Source organism: Fulvia fulva, chromosome 1 (genome assembly GCF_020509005.1).
Source record: "Fulvia fulva chromosome 1, complete sequence".
In the NCBI taxonomy this organism is placed as follows: domain Eukaryota; kingdom Fungi; phylum Ascomycota; class Dothideomycetes; order Mycosphaerellales; family Mycosphaerellaceae; genus Fulvia; species Fulvia fulva.
The window spans coordinates 7184415-7205045 of NC_063012.1; the positions used below are offsets into that span (position 1 = coordinate 7184415).

Consider the following 20631-nt stretch of genomic DNA (forward strand, 5'->3'; position numbering starts at 1 on the left):
TCTCCTCATCCTTCGACATCCTCATCGACTGGCCTCTTGATGTTGACGACGTGTCGTGTTGCTCAGCACCACTTCAATCTCAAGCGACTCCTACCGAGCGAACGCGCTGCTGGGCTTGGACTGCTCCGGCTACATTCGCGAACACAATGTCCATCACGTGAAAGACGATGCTTCAGCATCACGAGGCACCAGCGACAGGATTTAACTAGCGAGGCACCGTCGCCATCTCTTGAGCCCCCAAGACATATCAGGGACGATGCGACCGCATTCGCGAGATCCCTACCAGTTGTCTGCCCTGGGTGCGGAGGTCTGAGCCAGACTGTGGAACTAGAGGCACCAGGCTACTACAGTCAGAAGCAGAGGAACATCAAAAGGAGGAAGGCCGAAGATGAGGATAGCATCTTTCAGCAGGCAATGTCGCGTCTATCCGGAGGCGATGATGCATCCGCGAAAGAACTACCGACAAGGCCAGATCGAGATGCGAACCAAAGCTCAGACATATTGATATGTGATCGATGTCACGATCTCGTACATCAGTCGAAAGGCAACTCTATTCTGCATCCTTCTATGCAGTCAATACAAGCCATCATCGAGTCAAGTCCACACAAGCACAATCACATCTACCACGTACTCGATGCAGCCGATTTTCCTCTGTCGCTCATTCCGAACCTCATGTCCACCCTGAAACTTCCCCGTCTACGATCCCAGAACCGGCGCTCGAAGACCATGAATCATGCCCACGGCCGTCAAGCAGATGTGTCATTCATCATCACGCGCTCTGATCTGCTAGCGCCACAGAAGGAACAGGTCGACCGCATGATGCCATATCTGCAGGACGTTCTGCGAGATGCTCTTGGTCGGACGAAAAGAAACCTGCGGCTGGGTAACGTACGCTGCGTCAGCGCAAAGCGAGGATGGTGGACGCCACAAGTCAAGCAAGAAATATGGGATCGAGGCGGTGCTGGTTGGGTTGTTGGCAAGGTGAATGTGGGCAAAAGTGCACTGTTCGAGGTTGTCTTCCCGAAAGGGCGTGCAGCGGTGGGCGTCAAGGACACCAAGCTTCTGGCAATGTTAGCTCCTGGTGCCTCCAAGGCTGAAGTTGAGGATGCAGCGGCCGCGGAGCAGGATTTGTCTGCGGCTGAGAATGTTGCACTGTCTGCGTCCGCAGGACGCCAACTGCCGACAGAGGACATTAGCCCGACAGGAGTCAAGGAATCTTCTGATGTCTCAGCTGCGGCGAGTGAGCAGGCGACGATCTCGAAAGACGTTGATGAGGAAGCAGACCTGGACGATGAAGAGAGCACGTCTCTGCTCCCGCCTGTTCAGCCCGAAAGACAGTATCCTCAAATGCCGATTGTATCAGCTCTTCCTGGCACTACTGCCTCGCCAATTCGAGTTCCATTTGGCAAGGGCAAAGGCGAACTAATCGATCTGCCGGGGGTGCAGCGCAGCTCAATGGAGACTCACATTCAGCCCAAGCACGTACCAGCTTTGGTGATGAAGAGCAGAGTCATCCCTGAGCAGCACACGCTAAAGGCTGGTCAATCACTACTGCTAGGCGGCATTATTAGACTAACGCCGAAGACTGAAGGTGTCACCTTCTTGGCTTATGCATTCACACCACTGAGAGCACATGTCACTGGCGACCAGAAGGCTGTGGCGATCCAGACTGGACTCTACGAAGATGGCACACTCTACACGGGCACTGTCGAGAACATCGCCACTGACAAGGCCAAAGGACGTATAAAGAGCGCAGGAACTTTCCAGCTGGCGTGGGATGTCACCAAGAAGCGAGCAGGCCCATTGACAGACAGGGCGGCCGGCAAGCAGAAAGCGGAGAACCTTCCATTCATCGTATACAGTGCAGACATATTGATTGAAGGCGTGGGCTGGATAGAGCTGGTCTGTCAAGTGCGAAATCGACGGAAGAGCTTGATACCAGATGCTTTGACTGCTGAGCTCGGCGACAATTCACCTGAGAAAGAAGCTCTACCTGAAGTGGAAGTTTTCACACCAAAAGGCAAGTTCATCGGCATACGTCAGCCCATGAACGCCTGGTTGATCGCAGGCCAGAAGAAAGTCGCCAAACACGCTCAGCGATCCCGACCCAGAATGAGCATTTCCATGCGGAAGAGAAAAGAAGGTGGCGGCAGAAGCACCTCAGCCAACGTCACACCCACATGAGATACCCAAAACCAAATACCGCCGATTACCACTGAGCTCGTCCATCGATTCAATCCCTCGCCCACATATTCTCCCCACTCTCCTGCTGTATCAACGGACTGGGTCTCACCCTACTGCTATTCCCTACCACATGCGTCGCAAGATTACTGTCCTGATTCAATCTCGTCACCTCCTCCCTCAAACTATCCGCCTCACCCTCTTCCTCCACATCCCTGAACGTGATTGCCGGCCGAATTCTCGCCTCTCCACTCCCTTCCCCATCTCTCGGCAACCTAATCGCACTCGGTAACCACCCGGCGTCCCCTCCCTCCAACGCCACAAACAACGCAACTTTCCACAAGAACACCGCAACCGGCACAACTAACAAAATAATCGCGACTTTCCTCTCCATTGTCCTCCAAGGCTCAATACACGCCTCATCCCTTTCATACCGCACCACACACGCATCACTCCCATGACTGTGGTCCGGAAATGGAAACGCCATATCCTGAACCCCTTTAAACCCACAACACTGCAACGCGTCCTGAATCCGGGCAACATTCACACCATCCTTGGTCTTAAACATCTCCATCCACTTATCATGCAGTGGACACCACAGCCCTCCCAAAGGAGAAATGTGCGTGCCAGCCAAAGTAGCGAGGACAGTCTCATAGATGAGGAAGAAGACGTTGACGGTTTGGAAGATTTTGGAGGTCTGAAGCTGCCACTTGGAGGTGAGGCGATTTTGGAAAGAGGTTAGGAGCTCGATGGCTATGCCCGCCAGAGGAGGGAGGGCGACGGTTAGGGCGGTGTGGACGTTGGGGATGGGAAGGGAGTAGAAGTTGCTGAGGTGGAGGGCGTAGGCGGCGAGGATTGTTAGGGTGAGGAGGTACTGTGGGTAAGCATGTGTTAGATTTGTGTTGTGGTTTTGGTAGCAGGGAGGAGTGGACGGAGCTTACGATGATGCTGAGGATCGTTATGAACTGTCTTCTGTTGGGTTTGAAGCTTGCCATTTTGATCTGATCGTGGACTGGTGTTGCGAGTTATGGTATGATCAGCATACGCGCTTCAAGAATTGGCCAAGCTGTAAGGCCTGATCGTGGCAGCAATATGCCTATCCTCACTCATCGACGAGTCGATGTGACAATGTAAGAGAGAGACCGCCACCTTTGAAAAGGAGGAGCAACAAGCACATCATGTACTGCCCTCCTTCGCTTCTGCCATCCCTACCTCTGCAGCAGGAATGTGGTACATCTTCAAGGAGCTTGAATCATAGAGCTCCATGTATAGGCCGGAAGTATCTTACCCCGCTGCGCATGTTGCACAGAGCAACCTTGCAGTTACCTTCATGGCAGCTGCAGAATGAGTGCGATGCAGTGATGCAACAAAGAGCTGCGAGTCTGGTCGGCCCTAGATCCTGGGCATCTGCATGCACTCGTACACCACTTCATGCAGCCGGAACTGAGGCCGAAAGCTAGAATGCACGCTAAAGTGCCGGGAGGTGAAGTGGTGAAAAGCAAATGGCGACTGAGACCGAGGGCTCCTGACAAAAATTATGGCCATCGCGCTTCGAAGTGCGATAGTAACAAGAGCCTATACGAGAGGCTCTAAGCACCATTGGCCTTCGTCATATTGTGGAGAGAGGCGCGCTCTTAATAATGCTTCCGCTTCTTTGCGAGAAGTCGCTGCGCTGCAGTACAATTGTCGCCGCTGATGAGGCATCAATCTGCGGGCATCAAGCAACCACCTCTTTTGTGGTGAGCCCTTGGGCCAATCACTGCAAATAGCATCACAATGGTATTCGGGCTGGACCGTAACGACATTCTATGCCGCTCGTGCGCTGGATTTGTACTTGTCTCTGCAACCCGTGCACACAATCAGTCGGCAGCGCATGCAGTCCCATGCCTCCTTCCCGATATCTGGCTGTTTACTGGGTCGATCCTTCGTTCCTGGCCGCGAAGGGGTGGGCATCAACGGTGGCGCTGGCTGCAGTGACTCAAAGCAGCGATTACACTCCAAATAGTTCAGGTCGCCATGGTCGAAACGATCGGTGGGAGTTCTGAACTCGATCCAGGAGTGCTCGCACGACCACACTTGGACTGATGGGTCTTCTGGCTCATCGCCAAAATCGTATCCACCTCCGGCCCAGCGACGAGATCCTCCAGCGTCCAGATTGACAGCTTGGATGATAGGAGAGGCCAGAACTCGCGTCGGGTCATTTATCGGCGCAGGAGGCCCTGCATCAAGCATGGGAGTGTCGCCGTTGTTGCTAACAACGCCATCGTCCGAATCGCTTTCCCCTACAAACAGGGGGACGTTAGCGATACCCCTTGAACCACGTGGCAGTGGTGTAAATGAAGCGCGTCGTGCAGCGCATATCTCGCGCGATCCACCATGGTCTGAGCAACTGCTCGAAGTCTGGTAGTCTTCAGAAACGTACCCTCTTCACTGTCTTCATCATCTTCGTCATCGATCTCGTCATCAGCTATTATCAAGTCAGCACACCAAAACACGGTCTCCCTGTCAGACTCACCGGGGCCAGCGCAATCGCCCTGACACTCATCAATGCTGCGCAGACACCACCAGCACCAGTGTGCGCCGCAAGTGCACTGCATGTGGCTGCAACCGTACATACGGCGGACTCCATGCTTACACCTCGGGCACTTCTTGTAGCCAAATTGCTGGAGCATGGCGACTTCTTCGTCATTGGTCGATGTGTCGCAAGCTCCTTTGTCACGATGTTCGATGTGCTTGCAAGACGTGCAGATTGCGATATGGCAGGTAGGACATGCGAAGATATCGTGCTGTACAGTCCGACGTACTGCACTCAGCTGGTCGGCGGTGGAAGAGAGGACCTGTCAACATTAGCGTGTGCGCTTCTGTATGTGTGGCTGCTTATCGAGGCGTGGGTTCATCGTACCTCAAGGTACTTCGACAAGAGTTTGTCCGCTGCTAGCGACACTGGATGTTGGTGGCCGTTGTAGCGTTTGGTATTGGCATGTAGCAGCAATACGTCCTGGGACATTTCCGCCGAGGATGTGTACTCATGGTCGTCGATCTTCTGCTGTATTCGCTGTAGGTGTATGGGTTTCGGCACGCGTTTGGTATAGCCCGGCAGTTCAATGGTATGAACATCAGTTCGAAAGAATCTAGCCTCTGCGCTCGTGTCGAGTTTGTGGAAGATAGCTTTCATCACCTGTTGCTTCGATGGCGCAGGTTCTACGATGGGCTCGTTTGACGGGACCTTGCTGCGAGGACGTTAGCCTGTTGTCACCAACAGTGGCTTTGCCACTCACTACTTTTCAGAGATGAACGCAGAGCAGGCTGGCGAAGGACAGTACAGCTTATCAATCGCCAGCCATTCTTCGAACTTGAGTCTGAATGTGTTGGTTCCTTCGGGGTGGAACCAGGGTAGTACGGTGTAAAGCTGAATGAGGGTGCAACTGGCAACGTCAGCTATGAAGCCAGGCGAGTACGCGTGAGCCTACCATCGTGGCGGAAACCTTGTTGGGTCGGTCAGAGAATCATGGAACATGCCGAGCAGACATTGGCGACAGTAGGTCGCAGGACATGAGCGACATGCCCGTATCAGTGCTTTGGCCGGTTCGCAACAGATTATGCATATTGGAGGACCGGCGGAAGCGACAGGAGGTTTCGGCGGGACAGCTGTGCCTGTCGGTGGTACGAGTTGGAAGTCCATGTGTGCCTGTGCGAGACGCTCCGAGTGCCGTTGATCTTAGCAATGTCTGGTGCTGATGCCTAGATCGCGAGTCTGCAGTGATTCACGACTCAAGTGAGTCGTCGAGGTAAGCACAAAAGTGAGCGATCCACTCGCGAACGACTTGTCTGTTCTTGCCTACCAAAGCACAGTGCAGGTGGCTACCAGGCCCCAGTATGCACGCATCCGTAGGGAAGGCACCTTCTACACGGCATCATGTAACCTATCCAAGAGAGGCATGATGATGACGACACAGCACAGACTAGACGACAAGCACTCGAACGGCGCTGGAAGCGACCGTGCGGCCGTGCTCGACATGTACAGGGCATGACGGGAAAAGAGAAGTATAGCAGAACATGAAGCTGAGATGCAGGATGCAGGACATCATCCCTGTCAAGCATATGCTTGGACCGTGGTCGGATCTGACAACCGAAGCACTAGCTCTGTGTCTCTGTCCCACGGCTTCGATCGTTGTTGCTCTGTGTGCTCTCCTCTTGTTGATGCAACGAAATCGAGGCTGCTTCCTGGGACGAGTCATACGCCGTGAATTGTAGTCGCGAGGCAGAAACGTAACATGCCGAGATGTGAACCAGATGACTGACGCGACAGTCCTCGTGACAGCCGGCGAAGGCAGACGACTTCCCGACTACAGATTCGACCTTCGCGTACATTCGACCCTACGCGCCTATATTGACAAACATGCCTTCCGGCAAGTCCTGGTACGCGCAAGCATCATCAAGCAAGGCTCGGCTGTCGAACTCAAGTCATGAGCTTCCGCGATGGACATCTCCTTCGCCCTCTGCATCGATCATTCCACCACCCATCGTACAAAGCGTCGCCCAACTGCCTAGTAATGCCCCCACCCAGTCGACTGTGATCGAGCGACCGTCACCTATTGAAGATCGGCATCAGGAACTGGAGGCAGATCTACAGTTCTTGCTAGATGCACAAGCTGAAGGGCTGATTCGAGGCCTTGGTGACGTCGCTGTAGACGACCGCAGTTCGACAAGCAGCACCACGCCGACTGCGCAAAGCGTAAGGAGTGCGTCAGCCAGGCGGACGCGTAAGCCTGCTCGTCGGCAGCTGGGTCTACGAAGTGCACGAAAGGGTATCTACAATGCAATAAGTGCTCTGTCGGCGCTGAAGGACGATGAGATTCAGGATGTCTGTTCTCAGCTGCAAGATGATGAGAATACACTTGCTCAGATCGATGACTGGGAGGCCAAACGGAAAGGGTTGGAGGAAGTTTCCGATAGCGTGGACGAGAGCGGCGAGACTGTCAGGGTGCAACGACTGAAGCAAGAGGCAGATACTCTCCAGACAGAAATCAACACGGTCGAACTTCAGCTTATGGAGATGAAGTCGAGGCATCGAAAATTGCTCAAGCAAGCTGCGGCAGTAGAGAATTCGGTTCAGGCCAAAATGGCATCATACACATCGAGCTTGCATCTACTTGAGGAAGAGGTGCAGAGATTCCTGAGCGCGAAGCCATACACTCGGGAAGAGCGGTCTACCTCGTCAGACGGTCAACAATCTATGTGGCAACTTCCGCCGAACCGGAGGAACTTGGACATGGCGAAGCAGTATTGGACCGAGCAACGTGAGTCTACTGTAGAAATGCGCAAGCAACATGAGCAGGAGAGAGCAGCTCTAGTTGAGGGAGCTCAATTGTGGAAGGAGACTGTGATGGAGGTAACAGATCTCGAAAGACAGATTCGAGATGAGATGACTGGCTTGAGACCAATCTCTCCGGAATCGCCATCAGCTTGGGACGATGCGCCGCCTTCCCAGCCAGTCGATCACTCTCGACAGCTGAAGAATACCTTGGGCAAGATGCAGTCGGTCATCTCATCGGTAGAAGGCAAGCTTCAGAAGGCGGAAGACAACCGATGGTCGCTTTTGATGGCTGCAATTGGGGCTGAGCTGGACGCTCTCAAGCGTGGCAAGGAAATTCTCGCCGGCGTTCTCGGTGTGACAGAGCCCGACCTGATGGACGCCAACGGACATGATAGCAAGGATGACAGTCCTGGCGAGGATATCCGTGGGCTTGACAAAAGCTTCGAGACTGCACGACTTGATGAGGCCAGAAGTCCACAGCGCAAGCATGAGGACGATGACCATGATGAGCCAGACCCCGAGCTACTGTTCTCGCGGCAAGACATAGATAATGAATAAATCAGCGCTGTCTCGCACAATATGATGCTCTCTCCGTGTAATTCGTCGAGGCTTCCCGTCCACACTTTCTGCGCACAGACCATCACTCCTTCGGCAGGATCCGCGCTGCTGTTCCGAACCTGAACCTCGTTCAAAGCTCTCCCTGTGGTAACCGGAGGCATTGACGACCAGCACACACATCAACCACCACAATGAACTCCCTCCGTGTCGCCCGAACTGCTCTCAGAGCCCGTTCCTCCACCTTCAGGACTGCCCAGCCGCTCCTGAAGCGCACATATGCCGATGTCGCGCCCGACAAGATCCAGTTGACTTTGGCTCTGCCGCACCAGGTGTGTTTATACCATGACTTCGGAGGAGCAGAGTCGCAAAAGTGGCCTCTTGCAACAGGCCCTACGAAAACATGCAGAAGGGAAATACTGACAGTTGCGCGCAGGCTATCTACAAGTCGCAGGATGTGTATGTCCCTTCCACCTAGAACCGAACCATTACCGAGAGCACGAGAGCGATATCGCGACACGAGACTGGCGGCATGAGAATACAGGGCTGACGGTGATACAGCGTGCAGGTGAACATCCCAGCCGAGTCCGGAGAGATGGGTGTTCTTGCCAGCCACGTTCCTTCCATCGAGCAGCTTAAGCCAGGTCTTGTTGAGGTCATTGAGGAGAGCGGTGGCAGCAAGCAATTCTTCTGTACGTTGAGACACCATTTCAGTGAATGAGGCGGAAAAGAAATGCGACATTGCATGGATGCTTGGGGCCATGGAGTTGGATTTGGGAAAGTCGGACATGAAGAGATGTAACGGCTAATACCGCTGTGTATAGTGTCCGGTGGTTTCGCGACCGTCCAGCCAGGCTCGATCTTGAGCATCAACGCCGTCGAGGGATACCCACTCGAGGACTTCAGCGCGGATGTAAGTGATGAAGGGCAGATGCTCGTGCAATGCGTGACACTGATATGTTTGAACAGGCCGTGAGGAATCTGATCGCTGAGGCACAGAAGATTGCCGGCGGTAGCGGTAGCGAGCAGGATGTCGCTGAGGCTAAGATTGAGCTCGAGGTGTGTATCGAATCAACATCCTGTGCACCTGAACCTTCTTCCACTAACTATCGAACAGGTTCTCGAGAGTCTGCAAGCCAACCTCAAGTAGAGATTGCGCATGTACATATTGTATACCATCAGCGGCCTTTCGAGCATCACAGTCGAGAAGTAGCGATGCCATAGATTGTGCAGTTGCAGCTTCCCCTTTTGTTACAGTGACGAACAGACAAGCACGCTTGCCACGCGATGTAGCTACTTCTTACCCGCCATGTCCTGATACCTTCATCTCACAGCTGGAGGCAAAACACCTCTCGCACCCTGAGCATCTTTTGTGACTTGTCTCGAGATTTGTCCACCTGCATCAACGACATCATTCATTCGTTCACAGATCTCGAAATCTCCATGTAACGACACCACCGCCGCAGGCGGAGTGCAGCCTACATGCTTTCTCTTCCGGCCAAGGACGATCACCCTCTCTTCCCGCCGAGCAGCAGCCATGACGGTACCACAGTCGAAGCTCGTGAGTGGCATCATTCAGCAGCTAGCTCTTCACTGACCTACACACCTAGCGTCGAGCCTTGTCTCGAGCAACGATGAAGAAGTCCAAACCTACTGCGGATCCGGAGCCCTCGAGCACGACGCCAGCGCCCGCAAGCTGTGGCGAAGTACAGTCCGCAAACGCCAGCGACAACACAGCGAGCACGGCGGACAACGCGGATGTAGACTCGATTGCGGCGATACTCCGTCGATCTGGAAGGGCCAGATCAACTTCTGTGAGAACATTGTTCAAGAGCAGATCAGCAGCTTCGTTGGCACCGTCAATACCGTCCACTGTGATGAGCAGCAGCAACGACGACTCTGCGACAAAGCGCCGGATGCAGGGGAGCGAGTCTTCTTTCTCTCAGACTGCCCCCGGGTCTCCGCCTGCTCGACCAACTGTCTATCCTCTGTCACGCGGCCGCCATGCAAAGTTTATACCGCGCAAGCGACGCGAATCGAATGTGCCAATGATCAAGCCGGAGATAGCCACGGAGAAGGTGGACAAGCTCAATGTGAGCAAAAGGCAGCGGTTGCGCTCACGCTTGATGGCACACAAGAGACACCTCAGTCGCAAGAGTCGGCGCATGGAAGAGCGCAAGATGGACCCCGAACAGACCCAGCAGGACGAAAGGCAGCCAGTTCCCTGTCCGTAGCAGATCGAATCCTGGGCTTCGAGCGGAGAGGTACACATAGCGAACTCCCGAAGCCTGTGAAAAGACACAGGCACTCCAAGGCTGTGTACGATGAAGACGCCGCTGAAGAGTCACCTGGCAAAGACAAAGAGTCGTTGCCGATTGTCTTTCCACTACACGTGAGAAAGTTCCAGAGACGGGACAGCAAAGCAGCAGCGATGATACAGAAACCAGACACACCACTCTATCGATCTGCGGCCGATGAGGGCACGACCATGCATCACCCATCTCCACAACGTGCTATACCTGCACTAAAGACGCTCCCTGGTACACCTCCGCCTCTTGAAGCGGCTGTAAGCGTGGCAAAGACTGCACTACAGCAGGCGAACGCACAAGCAAGCCTTGCCAAGTCCGCAATTGAGCAGTCAAGCAAGCAGGCTGACCGACCATCCGACGCGAGGACCGAGCCAGCAACCTTGACCAGCCAGAAAGCACAGCTGAAGAGGACGAAAAGCAACAAAGTCATTGAACGTCAACGTGAAATCGAAGCTCTGTCAGCGAAGAGTGCCACCTCTGCTCCACTGCAGAGAAGCAACACTCAACCCAAAAGCAAGGACCTAGAAGCCGCCATCCCGACATCCCGCATAAACCCCTTCGCCCATTTCCACGGCACACGAGGCTACTGCGTCCGCCATGGCCGCAAATCCAGTCAACGCAGTCCGAAAGGTGCACGCTCGACAAAGGACATGTGCGAGCGTGGCAGAAATGGTATGTTGATACCTGTCGGCCTTTCAGCGCGACGACAGATGGAAGCCACGAGCCCTTGGGTCTATACTGGCAGTTGCAGCAAGCTGACGTGCTTCATAGACGAGACTCAATCGAACGCTGATGCTTGTCCGGATTGTGTGGCTGAGCTGAATATCAAGAGGAAGGAACTGGTTGAGAAGGGAGATTTTGGGACGGAGAGCTTGGTGGGGAAGGAGTTCAAGGTGAAGAGTGATGAGAAGAGACATGAAGAGGAGCTGGCACAGAAAGTTGCGCAGAAGGTACCGTCACCCACGAGCGGCGTGAACCACGAACCGATGGTGCAACGCCAAATCGAAACGCAGAACATTGGTCCATCGACGAACCAGGCAGACCCGCAGTCGGCAATGCAGCAAAGGGGTGAGACGCCACAACCGAACGGGCATGATCAGACGCAGGTAATCGACCACGGCAAGTCAGACATTAAAAACGGTGGAAAGATGCCCATTGAAGGAGGACCAGCGCCGGCCAGCCTGCAGGAGCAGCCTCGCAATAAGATCGATCTGCAGAATCCAGGCCCAAGCCACCATCTCTCTTGGGACTCTGCAGAGGTCGAGCCACCCATGTCGACTCGTCGCGCCACGTCCTCTGGCCCACCTTCACAAACCAAATCTCACACCAGCTCTCACAGCTCAACATACGCGGCATCCGAGAATAACGTCGCTCCCACCCCAGACCTCCAGCCGAGAGCAGTGCACTTCCGAGCATTGTCGAGCTCCAAGGAACGCGACCAGAGTCACGATGACGGTATTGTAGTGCAGCGAGATCTTGGCGATGGTCTCGATGCCATGATTTTGGAACGCGGAGGACGTCTTGAGAGGGTAGTGATGAACTCACGCAAAGGAGGGCCTATCGCGGAAGTCATGGCACGATTGGCAAGAGAGCTGTCGCAGGTTTCGTCGGCGATCTCGACCACGAACCCGCAGCGGAGGCCCAGGGAGCATACTGATGGTAGTCTTGATGAGATCATTGCGAGGCGAAAGTCGGTTGCGGAGCTGGAGCATTTGCTGAGAGATGCTGCAGATGCGCAAGGGACGAAATTACATCATCAGGCTGATGGGTCTGCTGAGGACATTGTCATGAAGAACTTCGCTGGCGAGGGTCCCCCAGAGAGCCCCTTGCTGGAGGAAGAAAATGAGGAAGACGAGGAAGACACCATCGAAGAGATCCTGCAACGCACACCCTCCCAAATCGAAAGAGCGGCGATACGTCAATCCATTGAACATGACTACCGCGCTCTGCAAGGATACCTCGACTCCGCAGCAGCGACTGTGGACAGGCGATATCAACCCCAACCCACAGGACTAGGATACCGATGGCCGACGCCTCAGCAGTATCGTTCCCTATCGATCCCTACCTCGACCAGAATGCAGAACCCAAACCTAGGATCAAGGACGCTGCCGATCATGGTCGAGGACGAACACCGACGGGCGGCTGCTCCTTGTACCTCACTTGAACGAGCTTCAACACTTCACATCACTACCACCTGTACATCCCCATCAACCTCCGGGCTCCCTACGCTCCCCTCCCACATCCTTCGCGCACAGGACATGACCAGTCCCTCGCCAACGGACATGGACATCCCACCATCACCCTTATTATTCACGGCCTCGACGGCGCCATCCCTGAACACCTCAGCCCTACCAAGTCCGCAGACGCCACATGCCATTGAAAGTCCTCCAGCACTCGTACCTTGCGCCCCACATTCACCTACTGAGACGAGTCCTGGAATTGCAGTCCGCGTTGCAACGCCGATGCCTCCTCCGATGCCGCCGCCCAAGCCATTGGGAAGTCCCAGCCAGGTAAGAGCGGATTCGATGGTGATTCGACAAGTGATGAGGATGGAGAAGAATAAAGCTGTGCAGGAGGCTGCTGCTGTCGAGAGGGATACGCGGAGAAGAAGGGCTCTGAAGAAGGAAGGTAAGGATGGGGAGAAAATGGCCGAGTGAAGTGACGGGGTGAAGTGACGGGGTGAAGTGACGGGGTGAAGTGACGGGGTGAAGTGACGGGGTGAATCTTGCTCTGGAGGATGGGACCCTATCTATAAGACTGACCTAATGCAGACGCTAAAGTTACATCTACAATCGAGATTCTGGTCTCTGAAAAGCTGGGACGTGATGTCTTTGATGATACATGCGCTGCTCTTGCGCTTAGTCCTCAGGTTCCGAGTTACGCGCGGGTCGTTCTTCAGCGAAAGCCTCCTCGCTTTCACGAGCAGTTGTGCCGGAGAGTCGAGTCACTTCGTCTTCGTCGTGATCATGCGTGTCACTGGCAGTGTGCTCATCAGATGCGTTTCCTTGTTGTTGCTCGGCTGATTTGACCGTTACATCGTCGGCGACGACACCAGCCGGCATAAGTGGCGGTCCATCCTCGTCACTGTCGAGTTGGAGGAGATATGTCTCCCAGAGTTCGATCAGCTGTGTGTAATGTTAGCATGGGTCAAAGATTGCTTCGTTGCTTGCATCAAGGCTGTGGCTTACCTCCTTCTGTGCCTCAATCGCGCTCTCTAGGAAAGTCTCAACCCCACTCTTGAAGTCCTCGACTTTCTCGCGCTCGAAACGGTCCAGCTCACTTCGCATGAGCCTGCCCATATCTTCGAACAGCAGACGACTTGCATGCACTCTCCTCTCAGCATCGGCGACATCTGCCTGCATCTGCCCAATGCGGTCTTGTTGCGTGCGGCCAGCGCGCATGAGCTTATCTTGCCCCTTCTTGACCTCTTGAAGTTTCGTTTCAGACGAGTGCCAGGAGTGATAGGCCTTTTGTCGCTGTTCGAAAGCCTTCTTCACGGAGCCAATCAGCCGGATGTACTCATCAATGACAATACCAATGGTGAGGATATCCTGTAGGGCTTGTCGGTGGTAAAGCTCCTGTATCCGTAGTTGCAGATCGCCAAGGGCATCTAGGGGTCCGGAAAGGCTGGGTGAGAGCTCAACGGCGGCAAGATTGTGTAGCGAGGCGCTGAACTCGCCGCACGATTCTGCAAGACCTTTTCGTTGCGCAACGACTGCGTCGGTGCTCTTTTGCAAGGCTTTGAGCTGATTCTCGAGCGCGTCGAGGTATATCCGACGATCGTGGAACCAGTCATCGTGCTCGACGAACTTGCCACCGGAACTTCCCAGACCAATGCTGCCCATGAAGCCTTTCGATTCAGTAGCGCCGAGAAGCGGATCCTTGCCTGTAGAATGCTTGATGGCGACGTTGAACGATTCGCTTTCCAGGAATGTCTTCAGGTCGCCGTCCAGTTGTAGTACTGGGTGTCCTGCGATCTTGTTCATCATGCGCTCGAGGGCCATCCGTCGAGACTCGATAAAGTTGAGATCGAACCTTCCCATTTGCTGCTTTTCAGGCGGAGGAGGAACTACCACACCGGGATTGTTGTCATGCAAGCGTTCGTACAGCCATAGGAAATCCCGGTATCGCCTCGTTACTGTCATAGAAGGGTTCATGAATGCCTTGGATGTTGTCCTTGTCATGACACTGTATACTGTATGGCTGGTCGCTGCGTTCCCAACAGTATGAGGATCGCCCACTGTGATGTTGAAGGTCGGTTTCGCGGCCTGTTCTACAGACATGGAGGGTTGTGTCGATCGTGCTCGTCCGTCGAACTGCGGTGGCTGTACAGGAGGAGGCACACGAGGCCCTCCACTGAGCGATCCACCATCTCCATCGTAGTCGGCGCTGCGAGAAGAAACGCCGGATACTGCCGTGCCTGGTCGTGAGTGGACTGGCTGCCTTGTTCTCGATGCGAGCTCTTTCACGGGTGGTGTCGGGGCAAGTGGTTCGTCTACAGGCTCGACTCCCAGTGGTCCCAGCGGTCCCATGGAATCGTCGAGCGTCTCGAGCGTGGTCGATTGTGTGAGGTTGCCATGTCTTCGAGGGCCGCGAGTCTTGGATGGAGCGGGTTTGACGCCTGCAGCGATGTTCGGGGTGGACTGGGAGAGCTTTGATGGTGTTTCCTGATCTGCTAGGCCACAATCATCAGCCATATGCTCCATTCCGTCTGCGCTACACCACCTACCCGCTGGTGTTTGCGCATCATCCGCCTGCTTGGCCAAGCTCTGGTTGCTGTGTGAGCGCGAGGGCTCATCTGGTACTCCGATCAGCCATGCAATCCTGCTGTGGTTGTCATATCGCCGTCATTCCATACCACTCCACGGACTGCCTTCATCCATTGCGCTAAACGGGTCGAGATTGGCAATGTTCATGGTGCTGCTCTAGCTGTGCTCGCCGTGTGGAGGATTCGGGGGAAGCTCGGTGACGACAAGATCCACCTTCGTGGTCAAGACGTGCATGTACATGTACAGTAAGTTCAGCAGCTGCGTGTGACGTGTCAAAGCTCGAGCCTGGAGCCTGTCATGCTGCATGCACAAGTTACAACTTACAACGGCCGGGACATGGCTTCCCTGGCCATCTGGCATCAGCAAGCAAGCATGCGCCGTTGCCCGACCGTTGCAACGACAGTCTTACCACATGTAGTTCTATCCCGGTCAAGATGCACATAACAAAGAGACCATCAGCCATTGACACACATACACACAGCCTCGACTGCAACTAGACACCGCAATGCTTGACTCCTTCACTTCATGTTACTAGCGTAGTGACTCACGTGGAACATGGCATACCGCACGCCTGAGGCTGTGCATTCGACGCAGGTATATGATCCATATTGCATCCAGCATGTCTGGTGCAACTACACTTCCTCCTTGAGGCATCTTGGAGACTTTAATACCAACACAGGAACCCCGCACCGATGCCTCGTGGAGACAGACGCAAAGCGCGCACGTGGTGGGATTACCTTGACGCTGTCCCTCACCCCACCCCGAAGTTGTCGTGATTACATCTTCGCATCAATCCGACAAGCCCAACCCAATGGCGCGTTTTGCCGTACCAGTACAAGAGCTCAAAGCTCAAAGGAGGTCCTCTGAGCACAAGGTGCAGCGAGCTCACAAGAAGATCCTTCAAGCCAGAGCATCGACGTCAACACCATCCCTAGCAGACCGCCTCTACGCCCTCCCGGGCGAGCTCAGAAACCACATCTTCGCCTTCTTACTCGTCCAGCCCGTCAAATGGGACCTCGAACACAACCCAGACTGCCCACGCAGAACCTCAGACGAGGACCTAACACCCCAGATCCCAGGCCGCAACTACGTCCAGCCCATAAACTGCGCCACCTCGGTGGGAGGCTACTGGCGTCGGTGGCGTCGAGATACAACGCACGGCATGGAACCCTGGACCTCTCCATGGCGAAGCCAGTGGGCCCCCGTGCAAAGGAATCCTTACATCTGCTCCACCTGCTACGATGACCGCGTTCGACCTACCTTTGACCCAGTCCCGAGGGCGAGGAGTCTACCCTGTCTCTGCGCTCGACGGCAGAATTTGCAGGTCTTGCTAGTCTGTAGGCAATGGTACGAAGAGGGCGCCTACGTCTTCTACACACGCAACACCTTCGCCTTCGAAGATAGTGGTACGTTCCTCGCGTTCTCTGCGAACGTCACTCCATATTGGAAGCGCCTCATCACGAAGCTCAGCCTCGCCGCTTGGATCCTCGACGACGTGCCCTACGAATCTGCGGCCGACCATCTCGAACCCAAGGCTCAACTCTCACCCATCTGGTCCACGCTCCGTACCTACCCATCCCTCTCGACTCTCGAGCAAGCAGGAACATTCCTCAACCACCACCCCTCCGTGGACGCCATGTTGAAGCTTGGCTTGAGGAACTTGAGACGGCTATGCTTCGTTCGCGAGCCACCGAAGCCGAAGACCCCGGTCTGGAACTGGCACAGAGGCACGCCGACGATCTGGCCTCAGCTCGCGAAGAGAGAGTTGGTTGTCGGTGGTTTCGCGGAGGAAGTGGCCAGGGCGATCAAGGGCCAGAGGCAGAAGCGGTTGAAGGGCCCGGTGGGCAGGTGTGCTAAGGGAAGTGGTCTGGCAGAAACACGAGATCGACGCGGTGTCACGTGACCTTATTCAGGGTCCGGACACCTCCATCTTCAGAACAGCTTCGTAGACACTTCTATAGCATCGACATCACTACCACTTTTCTGGTGACCGACGCAGGGAGAAGTGTGGCGTCATATAGGCTCTCTTCGACGATGCACTCAAGTCGCTAATCCATTCGTTTCCAGCGTGCCAGTCGCTATCGCCATCACCAAGCTAGGAAGTCATCACAGCAAACGCCGGAAAGTCATCAGGAAAGTCCTCAAGCAAGCCATTACAACGTCGCCAGATCAGCAGCAGAGTCCACGCCAGTCATCAGATCGTTCAGTCTAGCAGTCAGCGATTGTTAGTCAACGCTAGGCCTATGTCGCTAGCATCTAGCACTAACAGCCCAGTCAACGAGTACTATCTAGCAGAGACCTCTAGTGAGCCCTAGCACCCCTACGTTATCGAGCCCTACGCAGCACGCGGATTGCCTACGCCAGATCCATCGTCGTCAACTTTGCTAACAACCAGTCCTCAACGCGAGCTTTAGCGAGATCAGGGCACGTACGATTTGAAGGGCTTAGCAGGTTACACTAACAGTGCAGAGATTGTAGCAAGACGAGAACAAGCTCGGAAGGACAGGCAGGAGCGAGAAGCCTTGCGTCAATAGTGGGCAGCAGCAGCAGACACACACCGAGAGCTAGCGTTAGTTACTAAGGAAGAGATCACGCCGTAGGATAATACTAGTGTTCTAAGCCGCGTTCGAACACCGCAGTCGTTACTAGCTAGTACATTCGATCGGTACGAGAGCCCAGAACGACAGCGTAGCCGGAAGATTCTTAGTAAGGCGTTACCGCTATTATTAAGCAATATTACTAAGGTGTTAACACCGCTTAGTAAGCTAGGGTCCGAACACTCTTTAGATAACGAGGATAAGCCCGACGGTTAGAACTACAAACTAGCGTTAGATATTACCGCGAGTCTAGTAATCACTATAGCGCTACCGATACTAGTAGACTCGAAGCCTCCTTATAGAAAGTCTACGGACCCTCCTTATAGAAAGTCTTCTACGCTAGGTCTAGTACTAGCATCCCTAGTATTAGGCTCTAGCGTACTCGTATCTTCGGAGTTATTAATAAGTAGCCGTTTAGTAATACTAGTTATTATAGCGTAGCGCGTAGATCTTAATAGGCCTAATATAAAGCTATTCCTTAGGAGGAAGGCTTTTAAGGCAACTAAGAAGGGCGAAGAGGATCGTCTAGTAGATAACCCTATTAGATAGTTAATAAGGTTTAACCGGGCTTAAGACGATACGGATACTATACTAGTAATATAGACGGAAGACTTCTTCCTATATATAGAAGGTCGTATAGTAGTATAGGCGGATAAGGACCCTATTATTACGCTATACCTAAAGGACACGGAGTAGGTAAATACTTCCGAAGCCCGTATTAATATTATTAGTAGGGAGTTCAAATTATACTTTCGTACTACTAATATCGTTACCGAGAAAGACGCTATAACCGAGCTCGGCGAGCTTAAGTAAGGCGAACATAAGACTCTATATAACTACTATAAGCGAACCGCGTAGATCCTTCGCCGTATAGGCGGGGATAATATTAAAGAAGGAGACTAGCCTACCCTATTACGGCTTTAGTAGTCTAACTTAAAGTACGCCGTACTTAAGTTCTAGTAAGGTTTATATAACTATAAGTTATATCTATAGCTTCTATAGAATAGCGGTCGGTCACTACGTACCCTTAATAGGGCGTATTAGTAAGCTAAAGACGGTCGCGAGACTATAGAGATTATTGCTCGTAAGACTAGGAGTAATAGCCTTAGTAAGAACATCCCCCTTCTTAAGAGGGTAGCGATAGTATTCGTTAGTAATAAGCCCGTAGTAGTAGAGCTTCGTACTTAGGTTACGAGGGTAATAAATATTTAGGTACCGCTAAGACACTAGCCGCTAGCCTATTAGTAGCCTATCTAGTAGGTTACGTAGACAATACAATACGTACCTCCGTAGTAACGATAGCTTAAAGCTCTACTAGCCTAGGTTATAGTCTATAATACGGAAGTTTAGCCTTAGTAACGTTAACTTAAGCTAGCGGCTCCTACCTTATATCGCCTAAGCACGCCGCCTCGATAGGATTACCGAGCTTAGTAGATACCGTCCGTACTACGCGGCGGTTATAGTAGATTTAATAGCCGTAACCGTAGTAACTTCGGAGATCGCCGTGACCCTAGTAATACTTACTAGCCTATATAGCTATATTATTAGGAAGTAGTCTCCGCTACTCGTTAGTAGTTCCCTAGTTTCGACCTAACGAGGTCTCGATACTATATAATTAACGGCCGTTTAGTATAGTAAGTGAATGAGTATAGTATCCTATTAGTTAATACTAGTTACTACGCGGTTATTAGTAGGTACGGTATCGCCGTCGTTGCTAGTAGTAGTAGTATAGTATTCTTACCTTACTAGTACCGGTAACTAGATCTAAATAAGGTATCTACTACGCTCTAGTCGGATAGCTATCCGTAGTAGGTCACTACTAAAATAGTATATTACCGGAGTCGCGTAAATACGCGTATTATATATATCCTCGTACCTCTCTTTCTTATTACCTATTTACCTCACTACCGCTAATATACTAGCCTTTCGATAGCTATTTACCTTACCTTCGAAGAACACTACGAAGGTGACTCTATACCTTAAGAAGCCTAAGTTCGACGCTAAATTACGGCTCGACGAGTTCAATGTCGATAGTGTTACGTATACGCGTAAGAATGCCGTCTAGTAGCTAAAGAAAGGGCGTACGAAGACCTCTCTAATATAGGCCTATAGAGAGGCGTTAGTACGTAATAGCGATTTAAGAGAGGTGTATTACTACTATAACTATAAGCTCGAGAATAGGCTATAATCGCTACCTATAATAAACGGTAATTAAGGTCCATTTGTCTATCTTTAGAGCTATTAGATGAACAAGCGTAGTGAGCCTATTGATATTATTAAAGAGCCTAAAGAGAGCTCGTAGTCGTAGACCTTTATTAACTTCACCCTAGTTCGAAAGTTCGATAAATTTAAGCGCCTACTTATCCGGTAGATTATATATTGTTATATAGCCTTCCGTATAGTAGAGAATACCTACTTTCGAGAGCTAGTATCTTGCTTATTATTTAAGATTAGTATATACCTACCGAAGGCTAGTACTACGATTCGAAAGTTGGTTATCTATAAATACGAGAATTAGAAGGCTTAGCTAGTAGTAGAGCTACTATATACCCTTAGCGATATTTATATCTCTTTCGACGTCTAGACCTCGCCTAACTATTACTCTATCGTAAGTGTTTATAGCTATTATATCTACCGTAGCGGTAAGCGTTATACTAAGCTCTTAGCCTTTAGAAGACTACGTAGTGACTATATAGGCAAGAATATCGTATTAGCCCTATAGAAGGTATTCTAGGAGTACCGGCTCTTAGGTATGATCGAATTCTTTATTACGGATAATACTACTAATAACGATACGGCAATTAAGGTCCTACTATAACGGATATATCTAGAGATAAAGACCTATTATCGTAAGGGCCGCCGCCTTTATTATTTCGGTTATATCGCTAATCTCTACGCCAAAT

The 20631-nt window shown here is 52.6% G+C and overlaps 8 protein-coding genes across 8 annotated transcripts; 5 read left to right on the plus strand and 3 right to left on the minus strand.

Moving 5' to 3' along the window:
* Positions 1-39: 39 nt before the first annotated feature.
* On the plus strand, positions 40-2184 carry CLAFUR5_01339 (uncharacterized protein; the record flags this gene model as incomplete). Its single annotated transcript, XM_047900487.1, has 1 exon — positions 40-2184. The coding sequence occupies one exon, from the start codon at positions 40-42 to the stop codon at positions 2182-2184; it is 2145 nt and encodes a 714-aa protein (XP_047756254.1).
* Positions 2185-2233: 49 nt separating this feature from the next.
* On the minus strand, positions 2234-3176 carry CLAFUR5_01340 (uncharacterized protein; the record flags this gene model as incomplete). Its single annotated transcript, XM_047900488.1, has 2 exons — positions 2234-3055; positions 3123-3176. The coding sequence occupies 2 exons, from the start codon at positions 3174-3176 to the stop codon at positions 2234-2236; spliced, it is 876 nt and encodes a 291-aa protein (XP_047757251.1).
* Positions 3177-3987: 811 nt separating this feature from the next.
* CLAFUR5_01341 (uncharacterized protein) lies at positions 3988-5698 on the minus strand (the record flags this gene model as incomplete). The annotated part of the gene is made up of 6 exons (XM_047900489.1): positions 3988-4463; positions 4604-4648; positions 4697-5018; positions 5084-5411; positions 5460-5606; positions 5652-5698. The coding sequence occupies 6 exons, from the start codon at positions 5696-5698 to the stop codon at positions 3988-3990; spliced, it is 1365 nt and encodes a 454-aa protein (XP_047756173.1).
* Positions 5699-6580: 882 nt separating this feature from the next.
* On the plus strand, positions 6581-8056 carry CLAFUR5_01342 (Autophagy-related protein 28; the record flags this gene model as incomplete). Its single annotated transcript, XM_047900490.1, has 1 exon — positions 6581-8056. One exon carries the CDS (start codon positions 6581-6583, stop codon positions 8054-8056), a length of 1476 nt encoding a protein of 491 aa, XP_047757249.1.
* Positions 8057-8247: 191 nt separating this feature from the next.
* CLAFUR5_01343 (ATP synthase subunit delta, mitochondrial) lies at positions 8248-9203 on the plus strand (the record flags this gene model as incomplete). Its single annotated transcript, XM_047900491.1, has 6 exons — positions 8248-8385; positions 8490-8512; positions 8615-8745; positions 8878-8966; positions 9023-9112; positions 9171-9203. 6 exons carry the CDS (start codon positions 8248-8250, stop codon positions 9201-9203), a joined length of 504 nt encoding a protein of 167 aa, XP_047757250.1.
* A 387-nt stretch (positions 9204-9590) lies between these two features.
* On the plus strand, positions 9591-13019 carry CLAFUR5_01344 (uncharacterized protein; the record flags this gene model as incomplete). Its single annotated transcript, XM_047900492.1, has 4 exons — positions 9591-9614; positions 9664-10146; positions 10203-11034; positions 11134-13019. The coding sequence occupies 4 exons, from the start codon at positions 9591-9593 to the stop codon at positions 13017-13019; spliced, it is 3225 nt and encodes a 1074-aa protein (XP_047757247.1).
* Positions 13020-13220: 201 nt separating this feature from the next.
* On the minus strand, positions 13221-15278 carry CLAFUR5_01345 (Vacuolar protein sorting-associated protein vps5; the record flags this gene model as incomplete). Its single annotated transcript, XM_047900493.1, has 3 exons — positions 13221-13487; positions 13551-15160; positions 15221-15278. The coding sequence occupies 3 exons, from the start codon at positions 15276-15278 to the stop codon at positions 13221-13223; spliced, it is 1935 nt and encodes a 644-aa protein (XP_047757248.1).
* A 664-nt stretch (positions 15279-15942) lies between these two features.
* On the plus strand, positions 15943-17034 carry CLAFUR5_01346 (uncharacterized protein; the record flags this gene model as incomplete). Its single annotated transcript, XM_047900494.1, has 1 exon — positions 15943-17034. One exon carries the CDS (start codon positions 15943-15945, stop codon positions 17032-17034), a length of 1092 nt encoding a protein of 363 aa, XP_047756166.1.
* Between the last annotated feature and the right edge of the window lie 3597 nt (positions 17035-20631).